Source organism: Primulina tabacum, chromosome 5 (assembly GCF_025594145.1).
Source record: "Primulina tabacum isolate GXHZ01 chromosome 5, ASM2559414v2, whole genome shotgun sequence".
NCBI classification, from domain to species: domain Eukaryota; kingdom Viridiplantae; phylum Streptophyta; class Magnoliopsida; order Lamiales; family Gesneriaceae; genus Primulina; species Primulina tabacum.
In genome coordinates this window covers 15729409-15751456 of record NC_134554.1, presented here as the reverse complement: position 1 = coordinate 15751456, position 22048 = coordinate 15729409, and the positions used below count along the sequence as shown (strand labels likewise).

The window sequence follows — 22048 nt, the reverse complement described above, 5'->3', positions numbered from 1 at the left end:
TGATGTCTCGTGCTAGGTTATTGGTAGTTGTTCCGTTGTATCCTGAGAAACAGACGTCCGAGTACATCCTCGAAGCACATACCGCATAAGACGAATCTGTTTTAAGTACACTGTATTTCATACAGGCTTCAGTTTAGTTTGTTTTAAGTTTTTCCCTACTTTTTTATTCATTGTATTGATCGCTGGTTTTTTTTATTAAAAACTTTCTGTACTGCAACATTCAATATATTGTGTAACATTATTTAAAATCTATTCTATTATATTAAAGTTGAGCACATGATAGTAACTGTAACGTCTCACTCATTTTTAAAATTCTCCTGAACATTTTTTTATTGAAAAAATAAAAGCTCGTATTTTCGAAATAACATTTAAAATAATCGTAATTATCTTACCGTAAAAATAGTGTAGTTTAAATTAGCCAAACGCATCCAAAATCATACGTAAACATAAACGAGTAAAAATCTTAAATTCATCAACGTATGAAAATATTCATCTCCTCTCAATCTCATAAATCGTAATGCGGAAAACATGTGATCCTCGGGTCATGTCACCCCACCAAGTCTGAATACTCAGAGTTCGGCACCTCCAGTCTCCTCAGCATTTAGCTCACCTGCATCACACACGCCTAGTGAGTCTAAAGACTCAACACGCCTGTACCATGAATAACAAGTACATATATATAGCACACAGCAGTGAAAAATATCATACTCAACATATCTTTCATGAACTTAAATGCATAACATAAACGTGTTGTGTAAAATCATATCGTGTCAAAGCATGTCATCTCATGTCATCATATACGTAAACATGTCATGTAAAATCATATCGTATTAAAACATGTCATGTCATCATATACGTAAACATTTTCTTTTAATTGAATTCAGTTCATTAGTTGTGACTTTCGTATCAGCTTTATCGTATCAGCTCTATCGATGGATCTATCTACGTATAACCACGGTACCGGGCGGCGGGGACATCAGCGACACTCTCACCCGTCAACTGAGCCTTGGCCTATCATAACATCATATCATGTCAATGAAAATACGATCGTCGGGCTCCCTCTGAGGCCTTCTCTCGTAAACGGGCTCCCTCTGGGGCCTTTTCCCTCACGATATCTCCAATCATATCATCGTATACATATACATCGTCAGTCACAACCAACTCCCATCCTTCAAAAACATCATCATATTCACCACTTAATAAAAATATGCATATACGTAATTTTTCCTTTAAACCAAACATGCAACGTATATTTTCATAAAATCTTAAAAATTGTGAATCATGATGCGTGAACATTTAAATTATCATGAATTTGTGCTCAGGGCGCTGCCTTGACCAAAATCTCACCCCGGGTGCAAAATGACCATTTTGCCCCTCGAATCCAAAAATTATCGTTTAACCCCTGGACCTCTAATTTCACGTTTTTGACATTTTCTTAATTCCATTGACTCTAACATGTCCCAAATAATTATTTAAGCCTACATAAATTTTTTCATATTTTTATTTGGCTTAAATCGATGACTTTTAAATTAATCTTTAACTATAACATATTACTGCGTTTTAATCTCGAATTAAACCAAACCTTAGCATAAAATTCCCAAATTAAAAACTTAGACTTCCAATAATTATTTGAGCTTAAATATAATTCTCCATAATTTTATTAAGCTTAAATCTAGGCGTTTCAATTAATTCTTTAATTAATGCTTCGTATGGCGATTAAATCCCGGATTAATCCAAAACTCATCATTTTGATCCGAAACTTACCAAACTCCTAAAAATGTCCCAAAACATATTTAAAAGCATCCCTACACATAAAATCGAGTTTATTTATAACTTAACCGAATTGTTTTAAAACTTAGATCGGGTTCCGGTTTTAACCCGAATCGAATCGAAACTTAACTAAAACTTTCCCAACTTTTTACCATATCTTACAAACACTTAAAAGTCCTAAAACCCAACAATTCCAGCCCCTAAACTCACAAGACCAACCTCTTACAGCTGCTGGAAAGTTGCCGGAAAATTGCAACTTCCCTACCCCAAATCCAAAATGACACCAAGCAATGTTTATACCGATTCTAGCCAAAAGCGGACATGTCCAGCACCTAACCAGCTATTTTGGAACAAAGACCGAACTCAAGAGGCACCACTTGAACCATCTTAGAAGACCCTACTGCCCCCAAGCAACTAACCACACCATTACACCCGAAACCCCTCAACAAACCAACCGATCCACCCCCAACCTATCCCTCCGATCGACTACTGAACCAAGGACAGCAGCTCATGGCTCCCTCCTAGACCTGTCACGGACCCAAGTGGTTCAGTTTCTTATCCAGGATCGAACCATGCATAGCTGCGCTACAAATCTCTCGATCCATTCGACATATACACGCAAATGCCAAACCAACGGTCCCTCTGCCTAACCAAGCCTCGATGCAACCTTCAGCCTCCTTACCTCATACCACTCGACACATACAGACCCTCATCAACCAAAATAGCAGGCCCCTTACACAAATCACCAAAAGCGTGAGAGTTGAAATAAAAAGGATGCATGTTGTACTCCAAAACCGAAAAAGCTTCAAGCTATGCTTTGGATCGAGAAATCCTTAGACAAATGCACACATAACATCATAAATATAACGTGTAAGATGCAGAAATAATAGTACGAGACGTGCCTTGATGATAATATACTCGAAAACTAAAAGAACCGCGTGAAGGGAAGGCACAGGAGGAATTTTCTTTGAAAGATCAAGCTTGGCCGAAGCTTCCATGGAGTTTTCTGCTGGAAGACCGAGAGAATTCTGAATGGGAGGGGTGAGTGTCGCTTGTGGGAGTAATGATGGCAGGTATAATGGGTCCTTATGTATTAATTAACTATTTAATTAATACATAATGGAGCCTAAATTGCTAATCAAGAGTTTAAAAAGAATTTTAACTTCAATAAGCTTATAAGTAGGCACATTGAATCCAAATATACTTCCGAAAAATATTTCGTGTTGAAAGATTTTGAAAATATTAGCTGAACCCTCAAAAAAAGTCTCTCGATTTGATAAAATTTACGTACCGGTTAAAATAAAATCATGCGGGTCAAAATACCCAATAAAATCCCATTTCTTGAAAAATACCTTATATTAATTAATAAAAATTAATCATGTAATAAAATAATTTTTCCTGAAAATTTTCCGGTCTCCGTTCCTCGTTCGAGCACGAAATGAAACTTAAAAATCTTTAATGAATGAACCTTTAAAATTTCATGAATTAAATTCTATCATGCATTAATTATGCATAAAATGCATAAAAATATATAAACACAAATTAACGAAATAAAAATGCATTTAAAACTTTAAAATAATTTAATAAAATATCAAAGAATTTAATAACTCACATGCATGTGGTTTACATGACCCTTCAAATTCTCGGGACGTTACAATAACTACCTAGGAGGACACCAATTTTTTCTTCCAATTTTACCTTTATATGATACTAATATTACACTTTTGTTTTTTGTTTTTTGTTTTTTGTTTTATTTTTTAAAATTTCAATACACACTTTTATTTTTATTTTTTTATTTCAACAATTCAAATATCAATTTAGTCACTTCATAGATTGTCAAATTACACTTTAGTCCATCGATAATGATAAAAAAAATTATCCACACATGCATGCATAATAACTAGTAATTTGAATGTGTTAGATAGCGAGAGAACAATCTAAACATAATCTAATTAACTAACTATATCATGGACTCCTCGCAGTGAACGTGAAAGTGGGGAATCCTTTTTAAGATATCTCACTAACTCCACCCACGTGGCTGTCCACTCAAATTTCATCTTTCGCCCAATATTTTATCTGGCTGCCCAATATTTTATCGGGCTAATAAGAATATTATTTAATGTAATTTATCTGATTAACATGATTTACAATATATTATATTTGTTACGAGGTATATCCAAATCATACCCAAAAATTGCGACCTTGAGTTCTATCGTCATGAAAAAAATACGATATATTGTAAATAAAATCAAATAGTTTCTATGATATTTATGATTTATGGTGAAAAAAATATATGTTGAATTAAAAACGAAAAAAATATCGATAAACAAATACAAATTGTACCCCATTCCTTAAACATCAATCAATAAAAGATTATGATTAATTATAAATTAGGAAGAAAGGAGTAAAATCAGAAGTGATCAGTAGTGTTTGAAAATAAATGTAAAAATATGAATTTATTTTACGTAGAGTGTTTGATAAATAAATGTTTCTAATATTAAATTTTTAATAAAATACCAAAAATAAAGTGTTTTCACACCGTTTTTTAACGGTCGCAAACACTTCCTGGTATAATTCGAATTGATACCGCTTCATAAATAAATAAATAAATAATCAAATTACAAAATCCACACCATAAATTTAGTGAAAGATTAATTATTCCTAAAAAAAATAGTGAAAAAGATTAAGCAATTTGGGATCATAATTGAAGCCCGTATGCTTTAAAGATGGCCTATACAATATGTCTTGCCACTGTTCACATTATATCTAACATTTTCAATTTGAGATTTATCACACAAATTATATTTGACATTCTGATATATTTGCTTAAATATATTTCAGAAAAATGTGTGAATTGGTCTTCGTATGAAAAATAATTAGAGTGAAGTTCTATAAAGTTTAAAACATAGTCTATTTGATTAAAATATAATGTGATGGTAATATATTTTTTCCAATTTTCTGAAGAATCGAATTAAATATATATACTATATTATTAAGTTCGAGATATTTACAATAACTAATTTTTGGTGTCATTATCCGTTTTAATAATTAGATATATTAATAAAACATTAAAACGTTAATATAAGTTATATGTAGCTTAACGAACATAGTCTTTGTTTCTTCAGCATCAAGTTTTAGGTTCAGTTCCTACTTTTGTTTTTTTTTATTTTTATTTTTTTAATCCACTTTGCACTTGTAATGGCTATGTGAAAGTCTGAACTTGTTGTAATACATTCTCCAATAGTGGATTCAATTGGGTGTTTTTATCATAACTTTGGATTTAGGATTGTTCTAATTCCGAACCAAATAAATCGGTGTTCTTGCGTTCATTGTATTTCTGTTATATATATCTGAATGTATGATTTCTAATATTTTCGTACTCTTCTTGACAATTGTTTTAGACATATTGGTATGTTTTCCCTTTATGCAGTCACACAAGTCTCAAAATCAGCAAAATCTAAATTACTAATTATTCATCATTCACTAATCTTTTAATCATCTCTATGGAGATGTGTCCCAATCTTCATGTGCCACAATATAGAGGTTTGACTTGCTTCTTATACATTCTTTGTGCAGTCATAAAAATATTATCACCCGTTTCCATTAACAACTTTCCTTCTTCTTGAACACACATGGTCATTAATTCATTTATTGACCACTTATCTTTATGTGTGCTGTAAGAAATTTTGAAGAGTACATATTGTTGTGGAAGAAGTGCATAAAATAAAGTGCATAAGAAAAGTTTCAGACATTTCCACTTCAAGTGTCATGAGTCGAGCCGATATCTCCCGCATTTTCATGATATGCTCTCGCACACCTCTCACACTGGTGATCCTTAATGAAGAGAATTTTATAATTAGGGTGCTGACAAGTGCCTTATCTAAAGACTGAAACTGTTTATCAATAGCCTTTAGTAATTCGTTGACATTATTATGCTGATCGACAGAACCACGCATTCCAGCAGAGATTTTGGTCTTTATGAACATGATGCAGAGTCTATTAGTTCGCTCCCATTTTTCATAAAGATCGACATCATCTGGAATATTGTTTTCAGTAATAGCAGATGGTTCATCTTTCCGTATAGCATAATCAATATACATCCACATCAATTGAAGAAAGAATTCTTCATTTCCATATTTTATAGTTATCGCCCTTCAGTTCGTGAATGTCACATTTCATATCAGAAAAACTCGCATATTGCATAACTGCATAAAAATATAATATCCTTATTATTTTTCAAATTTTGAGGTAATATCATGTTTTATCAATGTAAATAATGTTTTAAAAATCTAGTGACATAAAATTTGCATGTGAGCTAAAATTTTAATTCAATAAGATTTTTCTTGAACTTTATGATAAAACTATCAAAATATATTTTTTCTTAACTCCTATGGGTAAATTAAGAATAATATAATTTTGATATTTTAACCTAATTAGTTATATAAATATAACAAAAATCCATGTGAGATAAAATTTATTATGTATATATAATCAATTACAATTGATATCCATTATGTGATCCAAATCTACTTAATGCATAATTTTTCATAATTAAGATGATGTGATTATTTCTCAATTATTCAAAATTATACGATTCACTGTACAAAATTTTGGCTTTACCTAATGCTTTATATAATAATTATTTAGTAATGCAATCAACACTTTCCAAGAGTGCTCCCATGAAATATAGGTAGGGCTAATGCCCTTGAAATACCTAACGCCTAGACAGAGCAACGTTCCTCAGGGAGATCAATGACGAGTCAAGGCAGTTTAAATCGATCTATGAAGAACTCTATCATATTATGTTTTCTCATGTTATCTTATAATTATTATTCAACTTAATCATCCACATTTATGTGAATATTTATAAGCCAAAACTTTTCGTTGTGAATCTTAAGGTACACAAATATTTTTCAATATAATTTGCATTTAAAATTTCAAGAATATATACAAACATAATATTAAATTTTCTGGTTCATATCAAATAAATACCCATAATATTTGACATAATATCAACATGCAAAAACAATTTACAAACATGTATCAGAAATTGTAGAAAATTTTAAAATTTAATTCCAAGTCAAAATTTATTAATTTGAAAATTATATATATATATATATATATTATTTATATATATATATATATATATATTATAATATTTTATATTATTATAGTAATATAAAGTTTGCATAGTACCATTTAATTCACGTGAACTATATTGATCATTTAATTCACGTTCACGTGAAATGTTAAATTCACAGTAAAAGCTTCAGTTATGAAGACCATTTCATTATATTAAAAAAATTATAGCATCGTCTTCTTCCTTCAGCCGATAGTTGTTTTTTAATAAAAAAATTCAAGCTTTTTTCTCAAAACTTTCGAAAATCAATTTCTCCATTTTAGCAGAATTCTCTCCACATACAACCCTCAATTCACGCTTCAAGATTTCAACCAATATATTCTTAGAAAAACAAAAAATATTCAAGACAGAGGTATTACGGCTCTGATATCAAATATCAGAATTTTTCTCAAAAGTCATGGTCTATACAACCATAAACAATATGCAGAATCTGATCGAGTCTTACTTCCGACCATCGAATAATCTGTAAGTTTTCTGTTTTTCCCCGATTGAAACCTTCTAAACATTCCAACTCTCTCCTTAGATGGTGTATGTTTTTCTTATGATGTGTGTGCTTAGGGACCTCAATCAATGTTATTTATAGGCATCTCATACCATCAATGAGTGATTGCGGGAGCCTTCTTTAATTTCCTAAAGTTGATGCAGTGTATGTACCGTTTATCAAAATTATAGAATATGATCATCGTCATTTCCTACACGTTTAATTTTTTCCTGATATTAATTGATATGTGCCACTTTTTCTTACAAAGAGACCCCATTAAGGCGGTGTGTCTGGCTTGGGACATTTGACACTGTGGATGGCCGTAGCCTGTCGAGTTTTGTGGCCCTAGAAAGAAGCTCAATTTTCCCTTTGCAAGTCGACGAGCAATTGTTGCCGCCCCAAGCTTGTGAAGAGGACTTAAATAGTTACGTGGGAGGCTCGTCGTTATAACAAATCTAGCACCGACTAACAACTCGGAACCAGTATTATTTTTTTGTATCTACATATATGAAAGCATCAATAAATTGGGATGGGCTAGTTTTTTGGTATGGTTGTCGGTCATCCAAAATACACGTGTTCTGCCTTCTTTTCTCCAACAGAGCAAGGGTTTGTGCTGTCAAGAGAAGGAGGCTTGTGCAGGGGTTATAGCATTCGGTTCTCTCTTTCTCTTCATTCTCTTTCAATTCCAGCTGCTTGCTTTCCTTTTCTCCCATTCGTTCTTTCTCAATCGTTTCGTACGTTGTTCGGTCTCATTCGAGGTTTCATCTTGCTGCCATCATTTTCTCTCCACCGTTCCATGCGTCGATCGATCTTCAGAAAGTATCAACCAGGTGCGTGTTTCCCTTGGATTTGTTCGACTCTGATGTTCTGCTAGCACACCCCGTCTGTGCAATTAAACTTTCTGTTTGAATTTTTTTTTGGAATGGCTCGTTTGTTGTTCCCGATTAACCATAGGACACCTGGTTTTAACGCTTGTTTGCCCGTGTTCTAAGGATGTGGATGACCATATTGATTTCGGTGACCTTGTAGGTCCTTCGCTTTTGACCTCACGGTGTTTTCTCTTTTTGGGCTCCGGCAGATTTTCCTAGGTTAGTTCGCATTTGTTTTTTTCCTCGGTTTTGTTTCAGTTTGTTACCGGTGTCCTGTGTTTTATTTGTGGTGCTACCATTAACAACGTAGATAGCCAGCGATTAAAGAATATAAAATGAGAATCAACTGAAAACTAATATAAATAAACCATATTTAGGACAGAAGACCACGGAGAGGGAAAACCTTGAAGTTAGACACCAGATAAATTTTCCAATCAGGCATCTGAAAAAATTTAGGTAAACCCGCTTTTGCTCAAACACCCTTTTTTCTATCTCCAAGCTTCAGATTAGGATGATCTACCTAGGTATTTGCAAAAGCAGCGAGCAACTGTTCTCGGGAGTTAGGTGTTTAGGTTTAGTTTAAACAAATGGCTTCAATCATTTCCTATTAAATCAATAATGTGATCCAACTCACTTCATTATATCATGCGATAAATCAGGCACGCGGTTGAAGCCACAAAAGCTCATTACTCCTTGCTGGATTAGGTTATGCAATAATGGGCAAAATTAGATGAATAAAAAATTTATTTTAGTGTTTCCACAACTATACTACTTCAGTATGTTTTTTTGGGTTCTCGGTTTCTGCCTTAATACTGAGTTCAGATAACTAAAGGATTTAGCTTGCATTTGATATGAGGGATCTAAGATATTTGTTGTTCTTGTGAAAGGGTTTTAAGCTAACTGCCGCTAATCTAGAAAATTCGTCGTTGTTCTATTTGACAAAATAAATCATTTAAAATATTTTATTACCGTTTGTTTTGCACCAAAAAAGTGCAACTTTTTCTTTGATAGTGCCAACTTGCTTCTAAAAAGATCGGTTTAGAAACAGTCTCCTTCAAATCGATGCTACTCTTACAGGTACTGTCAGTCAACTAAGAAATTTTTTGACTTCGAAACAAACACAAATTTTGCGTATGTCATTTAGACTAATCAGTAAATAGCAGCTATATGACACATTGTTCAAAACATTTATTATCAAAAAAGAGATGACATTGCAATAAATCAACAAATTGTAAAAAGTCAACAATTACTTTCATAGACCATACATGCCAAACAAAACAACTTTCCTACGAATTATGAATATGCAATACTAAACCTACATGTTCAGATCTTGAAACCAATATAAATGATGAGTTAGGTTTTTCAGGCACATTTTAGATTTCTTGAATATGCAATGGTGATATTAAATGTTTGAATGATTTATTTTTTTTTATTTGTTTGGTTAACTTCTGTTTTGAAAAAAAATATTTAAGTCATTTTATCCTTGGTCAAATGCAAATATGAATATATAAGAATATTTTAGTTTAGTGTTTTTGCACTTCTTTTTAATTATTGTATGTCACATATAGAATCAGGAGAATAATAAAAAAAACGTTTTAACTGCTTAAAAATTGTAAGGAATAAGAAAATATAGAATTGTTTCTCCTCCAAACGCAGATTGTTTTGCATCTTTATAATTATTTAGATGCTTGTTAACAATTGCAAAAAAATTGATATTATTTACGTGATATCCCACTAACTTAGCATCATTACCACGTTTTACTGACACAAAGACTAGGCTTGAGTCATGATTGAGTCTACCTTAAGATAAGACGGCAAATATTTTCAGCAATTCAAATTTTTTTTCCACTTATATCATATGCCACTAACCCATAAACTTAATTACAAATTCCATCACAACTTAATTATACATTAGTACTGGCTTGTTTTTTATGTCAATACTCACTCCATTGACATTTAAAATAAACAACTAATGTTTAACTTTTCTAAGACACTTCACTTGGCAGGAATATAATGAATAATATGATGACTAAGCTTTATATTTTAAAAGAGTACATTATGCCCTGATACTTGTCAACAATTAAAAATGCTTAATATACTTGCATAGAGGTAGCCAAAAACAATTATAATATGTGTCATAAACAATCTGTGACTCACCGTACTTCATATGACATATATAAACTCATCTATCTTCTTCTATTTTACGATTAGTTATTTGAACGTTTGAATATTTTTCCTTCAATATCTACACATACTGTTTCTAAACCAAATCTAATAGAAAACAACCTTTACTGTGATTGTATTGATTGCAGCCAATGTTACTACAACTATCTATTTCAGAAAGAAGTCGAATAATTAATAAAAAGATTTTACTCAAACCCAGTATGGGCTATCATATTACGAAGGTCACTTAACATGGAATCAAAGCTTTCTCTTCTGTTAGAATACGCAGCTAATATCGAAACAGAGCTAGATATCAACATTATCCGACCAAATCAGTAAGTACATTAAACGGATAATAAAAAAGTTATCTTACCGTCTTGAAAACTTTTAGCTCAAAACCAGCTAATAGTTGATGTATCTAGCTGGTTTCCGGATTTGGTCAGTAAATGCTATATATATCCTTTGAATCGTGGATATGCTCAGTGAATACCAATAGATAATGTAGTTTATCCGAATTTATTACTGTTTGTGGTTGGCTACGATTAATTGCTTGTCTTTGTTATTTGAAGAAAGCAATTTGATAAATTCTAACCAGTTTGTTTTCACAAGTTGTTTAGTTTTAAAAAAATTAAGATGATATGATTAGATTTTCTTAATAATTTTATTTTCAATTAGTTAAATTTCTACAACTGGATACCGATAAATGTACTAGAAATTAACTCACCTTATTATGGGATTTGTTTTCTTCAAGTTCAATCAACAGTCAGAAACGAGGATTAAAGTGAGCTTGTAATAATGGGTACTTTCTAGGTATTTACTACCTGGAAATATTACATGGAATATATGTATATTATCCTGTTGTTGTTATGCCTAGAATTTGTTAATGTTTTGATAGCAAGATTGAAGCAAAATATAGCTTGTTTTTAAGCTTTAACAATAGTGCCAATATTCACCAGACTAAGAATATGATAATTATGGTTTAAATGAATGAAAAATTCTTTCAGCCTCTACATACTTTTTTATACAATTCATTATCTAAAACAACTCAAGGATATCTATTTTTTTAGAAATATAAATGTGAGAATCAATTTTAAAAAATCGAATGTATACGTAAAACTTACCTATTACTAATATATCTTTAAAGTATAAAAAAAATCGATTATATGTTGCAAAAAAAACTGGGTAAACACCTCAAAAATTATACCTAGTATATATAGAATGGATTTAATTAGAGGGCCCAATAATGTTGGTCTCGTTTGATAAAAAAAATAGATATGACAAAGGATATGTATTCCGAGAAGATATCGATCTGTATCACATTTATATATTCATTTCCATCTGCATCTAATATTTAATTTTATCATAATCTTCATATTTTGTCGAAAAATTGGATATTTATACTCTATTTAAAAATTTTATTATTATTATTTATAGTTGTGTTTTTTCATATTTGAATTATTTCGAGTAAATTATGGATATTTATTATATTATTGAGAACAATAAAAAAATTAAATATTATAAAAAATAACAAAATATTAAAAACAAATTTTTTTCATTCTATTCAACTGATATCAATATTAAAATTAACATCATTATTAAAAAATGATATATAAAATTAAATGATACGAATAAGATTGTCACGTTGTTGGGAGAAAATTATTATCCTTGATCAAAACTATTTTGAGTAGATATCTTGTGAGACGGTCTCACGAATTTTTATGTGTGAGACTAGTCAACCCTACTGATATTCACAATAAAAAGTAATACTTTAACATAAAAAGTAATATTTTTTATAGATGATCTAAATAAAAATTCGTCTCACAAATACAACTCGTTAGAGCGTCTCATGTGATTTTTTACCTTACTTTGTTTACTTCGAAATGAAGCAGCTGCTGACTCAGTAACTCACACGTGTCTCCCTCGGATCTACGCCAACTCGATTTCTCTAATTCCAGAATTGTCGATAGTATAAAGCTCTCACCGGCTCCAATTGATTCGTTTCTTTTATTATTATTTCTCTTCTACATTTATCATCAGATTCTTCATCGAAACGCTACATTTCCCGGCTTGGAAATTCTCGATTTTGATCTGTGTTTCTTCTTTTTTCCGTTGTTCAAAATACCCGAATTTGTGGCTGTCGTTGTTGGATTAGTCTGGAAGACTGAGCTATGGGAGGTTCACATAGTCGTGAAGGACTTGAGCTTTCTGATTCATCTGATTATTCTGACGAGGACGAGGTAGAAGAGCAAAATTCTGAAGAATATGTTGATGCGGATGATCGGAGTCCAAAGGTTAGCGCGAAAATCTTAGATGACGTTGATTCAAGGCTTCAGGCTTTAAAGCTTAAATACCCGAAAAACCCATCTTTTTCGCCGAGGAAATCTGTGAATCGCGTAAATGCTGTTAAGCTGTTCATTCATATTGGTGGAAACACACCAAACGCGAAATGGGTTGTTTCCGAAAAGCTTGCTCATTATAAGTTTGTTAAGAAATTGGACACTACGGCTGAAAGTGAAGAGGATGATAATAATGATGATGAAGGTGAAGTACGTGGAGGTGGGGGATCTTGGGTTTTGAAGGTAGGAAAGAAAATTAGAGTGAGAGTTTCTACTGATATGCAGATGAAATATTTTGAGGAGCAGAAGCGGGTTGATTTTGTGGATGGCGGAGTTTGGGCCTTGAAGTTTTTTACGGATGTGGACTACAGAAATTTCGTTACTAAATTTCAGGATTGTTTGTTTGAGAATGTTTATGGTTTGAGGCCGACAGAGGAAAACAAAGTGAAGACGTACGGGAAAGATTTCATAGGATGGTTAAAGCCAGAGGAGTCGGATGATTCTATGTGGGAGGATGCAGACGATGGGGACTGGAGGACTCCGGAGAAGAGGCCAATGGAATTTGCGGTGAGAGATGGCCATGACTTGTTAGAGGAGTTTGAGGAAGCGGCCACGGGTGGTGGGATTCAGAGCTTGGCTTTAGGGGCGTTGGATAATAGTTTCTTGGTTGGTGATTCAGGGGTTCAAGTTGTGAAGAACTTTAGCCATGGGATTCATGGGAAGGGGGTATATGTGAAATTTGATGACCAAAAGTTGGGGTCTAGTGGTGGGAACTCTGGAACCACTCCTAAAAAGGCCCTCTTGATGAGGGGAGAGACAAATATGATGCTAATGAGTCCCCTGAAGGAAGGAAAACCTTACCTCCTCAGGGCTCCACCAATTGGATATTGAGACCGGAAAGATTGTCACAAATTGGAAGTTTGAGAAGGATGGCACTGATATTACCATAAGTGATATAACAAGTGAGGCAAAGGGCTCTCAGTTGGACCCATCGGAGTCAACTTTCTTGGGTCTGGATGACAATAAATTGTGTCAATGGGATATGCGCGACAAGAAAGGGATGGTTCAAAATATCACAAACTCGAAATCTCCTGTGTTGCATTGGAATCAAGGGCATCAGTTTTCAAGGGGCACAAATTTTCAATGTTTCACAACTGCTGGGGATGGGTCGATAGTAGTTGGTTCACTTGATGGGAAAATAAGATTATACTCGAGGACTTCAATGAGGCAAGCGAAGACTGCTTTTCCCGGGCTTGGTTCACCTATTACTTCAGTTGATGTTACTTATGATGGTAAATGGGTGTTGGGAACCACAGACACTTATTTGATCTTGATTTGCACTTTATTCACCGATAAAGATGGTAAAACTAAGACTGGTTTTAGCGGCCGAATGGGGAACAAAATTCCAGCTCCAAGGTTGCTGAAGCTGACCCCTGTGGATGCACATTTGGCTGGATCTGGTAGTAAGTTCCATGCTGGACATTTCTCTTGGGTAAGTTATTTATACTTCCTAGAATTATATTGAAATGTGTATGTTGAAATGTGTTGCATGTTATGAGAATGATATTGCATTAATCTTTTGTGTATGTTGTCCGTGCACACCTTGACTCAATGCCTTACATCGAGATGCAATGTCAATCCTGCTTGAACACTGACCGAAAATGTTTATTTTATGTGTGAACATTTTCTTGTTGAAACGTGCACGCTTTCACGCCATCGAATCTTTTATGAATCACTTGTTGTTGTACACAAGAGTTTGGAATTTGGACATGGCTTCTGTTTTGAAGGGTTGCAAGTTAGTTAATATTATTTTTCAGGTAAGTTTCTTTAATCTCTTGCCAATATGCCTCGTAGTCCAATGGCACCAAACCCCCATCTTAGAATTGGACAGCCTAGGAAAATCCCGCTTTCTGCAGGCCGCAGACTGAATCGAAGTTTTCATTTCTGTTTTGAAATCAAGCAAATATTTTGCTTTTCTTGGTTTTCGGTTTATTGTTTTTTTTTTTTGCCCTGATAATATAGATTTTGGAGAATTTTTTGTCTGGATCAATTTATTCATGTACCAATGTTGCCTCATTTTGCTTAATGTTGTCAGGTTACTGAAAGTGGAAAACAAGAAAAACATTTGGTAGCAACGGTGGGAAAATTTAGTGTAATATGGAACTTTCAGCAGGTGAAGAACAGTGGACACCATTGCTACCAGAACCAGCCAGGACTAAAGAGCTGCTATTGCTACAAAATTGTGCCCAAGGACGAGTCCATCATCGAAAGTCGGTTCATGCACGATAAGTTCGCATTCAACAACTCTCCCGAAGCTCCGCTGGTGGTTGCGACACCCCAAAAAATTACTTCCTTCAGCATGGCTGGCAAGCGATGAATCGTAATAAAATACATTCATTTTAGCAATGCCCATATTATTCGTTTGTAAATTCAGTTTGGTTTCTTTTTTCTTTCTCCTCTTCTTTTCTGTTTTTTTTGTGGATAATTCAGTTTGGTTTCTGCGAAATCTGTGAAGTGTTTGTTTTCTTTCGTTTTAGCGTCTGGAGGCCGCGTCTTTCGAATCCTTGCACGGGTATGTATGGTAGAAATTAATAAATTTTTTACGGAGCTTAAAAAAAATTAAAGATCTTTGCTAAAATTCTTTATCACCCGACGTAACAAAGAATGGGTTTTTAATGTTACATTTTATCTGGTAATATTCCAATGAATTAAAGGAGGGATGTTTTATTGTTAACGGATGTTTAAGGGAGTGATTTTTATTTTTATGATAGAATGTTGGTGATGAACCTTTAAATGAGTTTAAGCTGTGACCAGTAAACTTGTGAATTAATACGTTTATAAGTAAATTTTATAAATAGAAGCTGAACTTGGAAGTAAGCAGTGGCATGGCTGATTGGAATCCACGAGCCACAAATAAGGGGGAAAAACGAAGGGCCGAAAAAGAACTTAAAGCAACGAGGTTCAGTCAAATTTTAAAGCAATCTATGTTCATGCACAGCCCTTAATTAATGGGGTACTCTTCACAAATATTCAGGCCAAAATCCCATTTTGATGCATCGTCTTCCACCCCATCCCGTGTGATTTCACGCTGGAAACTTTCTCAATCCTCCCATTGCGCCTCTACCACTCCACCATGTCCACCTCCATCTTCCTCCTTTGGCTGGTGAGCATCCCCTTCACAATCCATGCCACCCCACAACCTAAAGGTATCAAAAAGAATGAAATCATATATATCATTCAAAAATAATTACATATATTCAGTAGATTTTCTATTGCTTTTCGATTTTGTGAGTATTATTATTTCTACGATTTTTTTGTTAAAAAAAAATTATTCATGCAGGTTACCTCCTAAATTGTGGCTCAAACCATGGTGTAGAAGAAGGACAGATCGAATATGTCTCAGATGATGAATATATATCAGTTGGAAACAAAACAACCTTAGATAGACCAGACATTTTGCCAAGATTACAGACTCTCAGGTATTTTCCCAACGCAAAAGCAAGAAAATACTGCTATACTTTTCCTGTGATCAAGGGTGGGAAATATCTTGTGAAGACTATATATTACTACGGAGGATTCGATGGTGGGACCGAACCACCTGTGTTCGATCAAATCATTGATGGTACAAAGTGGAGCACTGTGAATACCACAGAGGATTACGCGGTGGGGGGAACCTCGTACTATGAAGCCATTTTCATGGCTCAGAATAAGTTCCTGAGTGTTTGTCTTGCAAGAAACGAGCACACTGCTGTTGGTTCCAGCCCTTTCATTTCATCTCTTGAAGTATATAATCTTGATGATTCTGTTTATAATTCGACCAACTTTGAGAAATACGCGTTAGCCACTGTTGCAAGAAGCTCTTTTGGCTCTGGCGGAGACATCATTAGGTATGGAAGCTCTGTTTCATGTTATTCCTAATATTCGCCTATAGTCTTGGTTGGACCTTAACGACGTACAGTTTTTAAATTTCTCTTGTAGTTTAATCTTTAGTTCATTCACACATATAGAGAGAGGTTCACACTTTGCATAAAAAATAAGCAACTGTTTTTAACTTTTGAGATGAGATAGAAGTTTGTATTCTGTATCTTTCTGAGTTCTGACTTTACTTTAAAATTGAAATAATTGATGCGATTTTTTAACTGTCAGGAGTGCTAGAAGTATAGTACTAATTGTGCATTTGTGTTGATAGGACGAAATAGAGTTGGTGAATCTCTTGTTCACATTTCAAATCCAAACACAAATCATTTGGCACACTATCTAAAATGCATGAAAGCATGTTGCTAACTTTGTTGCATTTTGTGGCCAATTTTCTTGTCTAAAGATGTATGAAGTGCCATATATTTAACTGATCTTTGAACAATACACTTGTCGAGTCAGTTATCCAGATGACAGTTTCAATCGGTACTGGCACCCTTTCACCGATGACAATCCATATGTCTCGAGTCAAGTCAGCGTAGACCCTTTGAAATTTTGGAATAATCCACCACAGATGGCCTTTTTGTCAGCACTAACAACGAGTAGAGGCAAAACTCTTACGCTGAAATGGCCACCATATTCCCTCTCCAATGGACACTACTACATTGCACTTTATTTCCAAGATAATCGATCCCCGAGCCCGTTTAGCTGGAGAGTTTTTGATGTTCATGTGAATGGACAAATATTCTACCAAGATTTGAATGTAACAGACGATGGTGAGAATGTTTTCGGGACAGAATGGCCACTTAACGGGCAAACTGAGATATCTCTTGTTCCCAAAAATGGCATTCCTGTTGGGCCATTGATCAATGCTGGTGAAGTTCTTCAGATTTTCCCACTTAGAGGAAGAACTGTGACAAGAGATGGTAATTTACTTTATTCATTAATATCCAAACAAAACAACTGGAATGCAATTCGAGATCGAAGGTTGGAAATATTTTACTTTAGATGTCCTAATCAAACGCAGCCTAAGGTTGCATTTGGATAGTGAGATTCAAAAGGTAGGGAATCTGAAATCATCAGTGGGAATCTATTAAACTTATCTGGATAATTTTCAATTCATGTATTTTAAATTTTTTAACTACTGGTTTTAATGTTTTACACTCGTAATAAAGGGTTTCAAATCCTTACTTGGTGGAATTTCAAATGCACTCCCTTGATCAAATCTTTCACGGAAAGAATGCTTTCAATTTTCTTGCCTTTTATATGTTCTTCTTGACAGTGGTGGCAATGGAAGACTTGAGACTTGCACTGAAAAATCCTCCAGAAGATTGGGTCGGGGATCCATGCTTGCCTAGAGGAAATTCATGGACTGGAGTTTCATGCTCAGAAGGAGATGTTATTCGAGTTATCTCTTTGTATGTATTCTTTTACTATACAGTCATTTAAAACATCTTCAAAGTCATAACCTCCAAAATACGAGTAAATTTGACTTATTAGAAATTCCATATTATATTGTATCCCAGTATGACCGTTTAGGCTCTATCACTGGTTTTATAGTTCCCAAATCTGCATGTTTTTCACGCACTGGTTCGAATATGAATGTAGGAATCTGACAGGCTTCGGATTGTCCGGATCACTGCCAGAAAGTATATCCAACCTTACTGCACTCAGGCTTCTGTAAGTGATACTGAAATTCTTAGGACATCAATGTATGGAGTTAACATAATTTTTATCATTTGAATTTCAGTTTGCTTGGGGACAACAGCCTTTCAGGTTCATTACCTGATTTGAGAGCACTGCAGTCTTTAGAAATTCTGTATGCTCCAAAACTTTTACCCTTACGTATCAAGATTCACATCCATTATAATTATTAAAAATTAATCAAATATCTATGTTTTGATCCTTGAGAAGGCATTTGGAGAACAACCAAATTGAAGGGCCATTCCCAAACTCACTTGCTGAACTACCTAATCTTCGTGAAGCGTAAATGCTAATGCATATACCCTAATATTCTGCTATGGTTTTTTATGTTTAAGATATTTAACAGATTTCTTAACTTTGCTTCAACAGATTCTTACAGAACAACAGGTTCAATGGTAGCATCTCCGAGGAACTGAATAACAAAGATGGCTCCATCAAAATTCAGTAAGTCTTGAAATTGCTGATCTCAAATTTGCGGATAATGGCTGCTGAAAAAGTAAATGAAAGATTACTTTGAAAAAAGTTTTAACCCAATTCTGAGGTGGGAAATGTGAGACTTGTTCTTGTGAACAGGTGGTGATCTATGTTCTGCCTTTATAATATCCTTGGTAAATTGTCCGTGGAAGGTAGAATGATGCGGATAAGATATAACAGAATTGGAGAAATAGAGAAACAAAGTATCAAAAGTTTCTGAACTGCAGCTTATCATACCAAGATTATTTTCGACTCGAGTTTGGAAATCAGATTCATGGTTTCTTTTAGAGAAACTGCTACTTCTTATGTACTTCATTAAAAAAAATATCATTTTTTCCTTTGATTTTGTTATACAAGCTAAAATTATCTGAAACGTCCAAATCTTAATCCGGCCCTAAGTATAAATTCACCTAGGATTGAAGATTGGACCATACAGAGCAAACTTTAAGGTTATAACCTGTTTTTTGTTGGCATTTCATGGAAACCAAAACTTTAAATACAGCGAAAGTTAAAAAATTTCGGTAAAAAGATCCCATCGACAATACAACTTTGGAAAAACTGTTTTTTATGTAATTTATTATTATTTGAATTGATTTGAAATTCTGAAAGCCCTTGAATAATTGATGTACGAAAGATAAAATAAAAACTGAAAATTTTAATAATTTTTATTCAGTTTCTATCTTAAAAAATGAAAAATAAAAAAGCACTTATAAACCTCAGCTTCAAGTTATCCAATCCAAACAATTGCACCATGATTGTTCCAAATTGCTGATTGACGTTTAATGGAGGCACTCTGCCGCTATAACCTTTAGACCTTCAATTTTCATTCACTCTTTCCCTCCTAATAAGTTTGATACCCAACTAAACCACGACAATGGTACCTTCAAGATCAAAGCATTAGCATCAGTCTCTCCACCCACACATTCGAAGCAAAAACCCAAGAAATTCAAGAAAAATGACGCTTTCCCAAACTTTGTAACAATATTCAACAAAAACCCACATGCTAACAAACTTACAGAAGCACTTGCCATATTGGATTATCGGGACAACCGTTACTGGCATTCCCCACTAATGTCCCAAAATTTTCATCGCTTAATTCTACTTGTGCGAGAGTCAAGTCCATTGATGCAGCGAAGCAAGTGCACGTGCATGTAAGGATAAATGATCTCGAAAAAAATGAGTTCTTGCAAACAAAGCAGGCACAATTATCGGGAAGTGTTGGGATCATTCTTGGAGACGAGGGCTTCAGGTGTGAAGTTGAATGTTTATAGCTTTTCTCGTTTGATCAAGAGCTTGGCAGGGACTAGTGCTTTGACCCAGGGACTGAAAACTCATAGAATGTTGATTATAAGTTGATTGATTGAGAGTTGTATAATTAGGACAGGTTTGATCGATATGTATTTCAAATGTGACAGGATTAAGCTGGCAAGTCGTATGTCGAGGAGTTCGAGGAGAGGAATGTTGTGGTGTGGGAAACCATGATAGCTGGTTTTGGTCGAAATAGGTTGCAAAGGGAAGCATTGGAATACACCAGGTGGATGGTAAGGGAGGGTATAAAAGTTGACTCAGTTATATTGACAAATATTCTTTCAGCGACTGGAGAAGTTGTCGCTGGAAATATAGGGCAGGAGGTTCATGGTTGTGTGATCAAAATGAAGGAGTACTGGAAACAGTTGTTTATTCAATCTGGATTAGTGATATGTACTGCGAATGCGGAGATATGATATCTGGAAGAAAGGTATTTTATGGATCAATGGAGAGATGTTATTTCTTGCACCGCATTTTTATCAGGTTATGTTATGAATGGGAAGTTTGAGCAGGCGTTAAATCGATTATATGGATGCAACAAGAAGGGTTTAAGCCTGATGTTGTTAAAGTTGCTACAATTCTTCCTGTTTGTGGAAAACTGAAGGCGTTGGAAAAAGGGATCGATGCAGTCATTCTGTCTGGTGTATCTGTTTCTACTTCACTGATGATAATGTAGTCAAAATGTGGTGTTTTGGACTACTGCTTAAAAGTGTTTCATAACATGGAGAAGAAGAATGTTATAGCATGAACAGTCCTCATCGAGTGTTTTTCGTGCAATGCACATGTCTAAACACCGGCCAGACTCGGTGACTATTGCAAGGATATTGAGTGTGTGTGGAGAACTTAAAGTTCAAAAACTTGGGAAGGAGATCCATGAACAAGCCTTGAAAAAAGATTTAGAATCAATCCCTTTCGTTTCTGCAGAAATCATAAAGATGTATGGTAACTGGGATCAATCAATTAAGCAAAGTTGTCATCTGATGCCATTCGTGTCAAGGGATCAATGACTTGGACTGCCATTATCAAGGCATATGGATGCAACAGTCGATATGAAGAGTTGCATCTTTTCGTCAAAATGGTGTCGGGCGGTTCCTCTCCAAACCAATTCTCCTTTAAAGTGATTCTATTTTTTAAATGACCCGAAATATAAAATCAACGCATCTCAAGAACATTACTCTTGCCTTATCGAACTTCTTACTCGTTTGGTGGACTTGAGGTGGCCGGGAAATATATACCAATGAGATCATCATTGGCTTGCCAATAAATCGTCTCATCCTGTTTGTAATCAGTTTTGCCATGCTAATCGCCAAAAATTGCTACCCGGGCATAAATATCCACACTGAAGATATAGAAAGCACCAAGTTTTCTTTGAATTCTTAAAATTCGAACTTCCATCGTCCCCGGTATTGATTTGAATCACTATGGAGCCTGACAAATCTTTGGGGTAACATTGGGGTTCGATGGCTTAAGTTTGAGAAATATCTGTTAACTCCAAGGTGTACATATTGATTTTTATCTTGACATACTTAATAAGTAGAGGTGGCAACCGAATCCCATCTGACTCCTGTCCCGAAAAAAACCCGCCGATTTTCTCCGTCTCGATCAATGTCCGGAGAGAGATCGGAAAACTAATACCCACCCAATTAGATTCTCGATCCGGCTTGATTATTTCAATATTTTTTAAATTTTTTTAAAAAATTATTATCTTATTAAGACAAGATTTTAATTTTAAATAAAACAACATTGAGTCAAAACAATACAAAAATTGACCAACATATTTGAAAAAGGTTAGCCCACATATGACTATTTTAATGTTTAAATTATATTGTTAATTAATTCATTTGAATAAAAAAATTTAACATAAAAAATATTATAATTCAAATAAAAT

At 34.2% G+C, this 22048-nt stretch overlaps 2 protein-coding genes, 2 long non-coding RNA genes and 1 pseudogene across 4 annotated transcripts; 4 read left to right on the top strand and 1 right to left on the bottom strand.

The window, feature by feature from the left end:
- Nucleotides 1–427: 427 nt before the first annotated feature.
- LOC142544857 (uncharacterized) lies at nt 428–2823 on the bottom strand. The gene is made up of 2 exons (XR_012820122.1): nt 2673–2823; nt 428–610 (listed from the first exon to the last, which is right to left on the bottom strand). It is a non-coding gene; the product is annotated as an uncharacterized LOC142544857 (long non-coding RNA).
- Nucleotides 2824–7118: 4295 nt separating this feature from the next.
- On the top strand, nt 7119–9519 carry LOC142544856 (uncharacterized). Its single transcript, XR_012820121.1, has 3 exons — nt 7119–7375; nt 7660–8221; nt 8421–9519. It is a non-coding gene; the product is annotated as an uncharacterized LOC142544856 (long non-coding RNA).
- Nucleotides 9520–12314: 2795 nt separating this feature from the next.
- Nucleotides 12315–15289, top strand: LOC142547031 (protein CYPRO4-like). Its single transcript, XM_075655079.1, is given in 3 exon segments — nt 12315–13620; nt 13622–14251; nt 14855–15289. Coding segments are annotated over 3 exon segments (1941 nt in total). The 5' UTR covers nt 12315–12591; the 3' UTR covers nt 15137–15289.
- Nucleotides 15290–15535: 246 nt separating this feature from the next.
- On the top strand, nt 15536–19184 carry LOC142547032 (putative LRR receptor-like serine/threonine-protein kinase At1g67720). The gene is made up of 9 exons (XM_075655081.1): nt 15536–15965; nt 16100–16646; nt 17137–17600; nt 17957–18092; nt 18283–18354; nt 18425–18493; nt 18589–18660; nt 18748–18822; nt 18952–19184. The coding sequence occupies exons 1-9, from the start codon at nt 15893–15895 to the stop codon at nt 18956–18958; spliced, it is 1515 nt and encodes a 504-aa protein (XP_075511196.1). The 5' UTR covers nt 15536–15892; the 3' UTR covers nt 18959–19184.
- A 145-nt stretch (nt 19185–19329) lies between these two features.
- Nucleotides 19330–21682, top strand: LOC142544182 (pentatricopeptide repeat-containing protein At1g71460, chloroplastic-like; annotated as a pseudogene).
- The last annotated feature ends 366 nt before the right edge of the window (nt 21683–22048 follow it).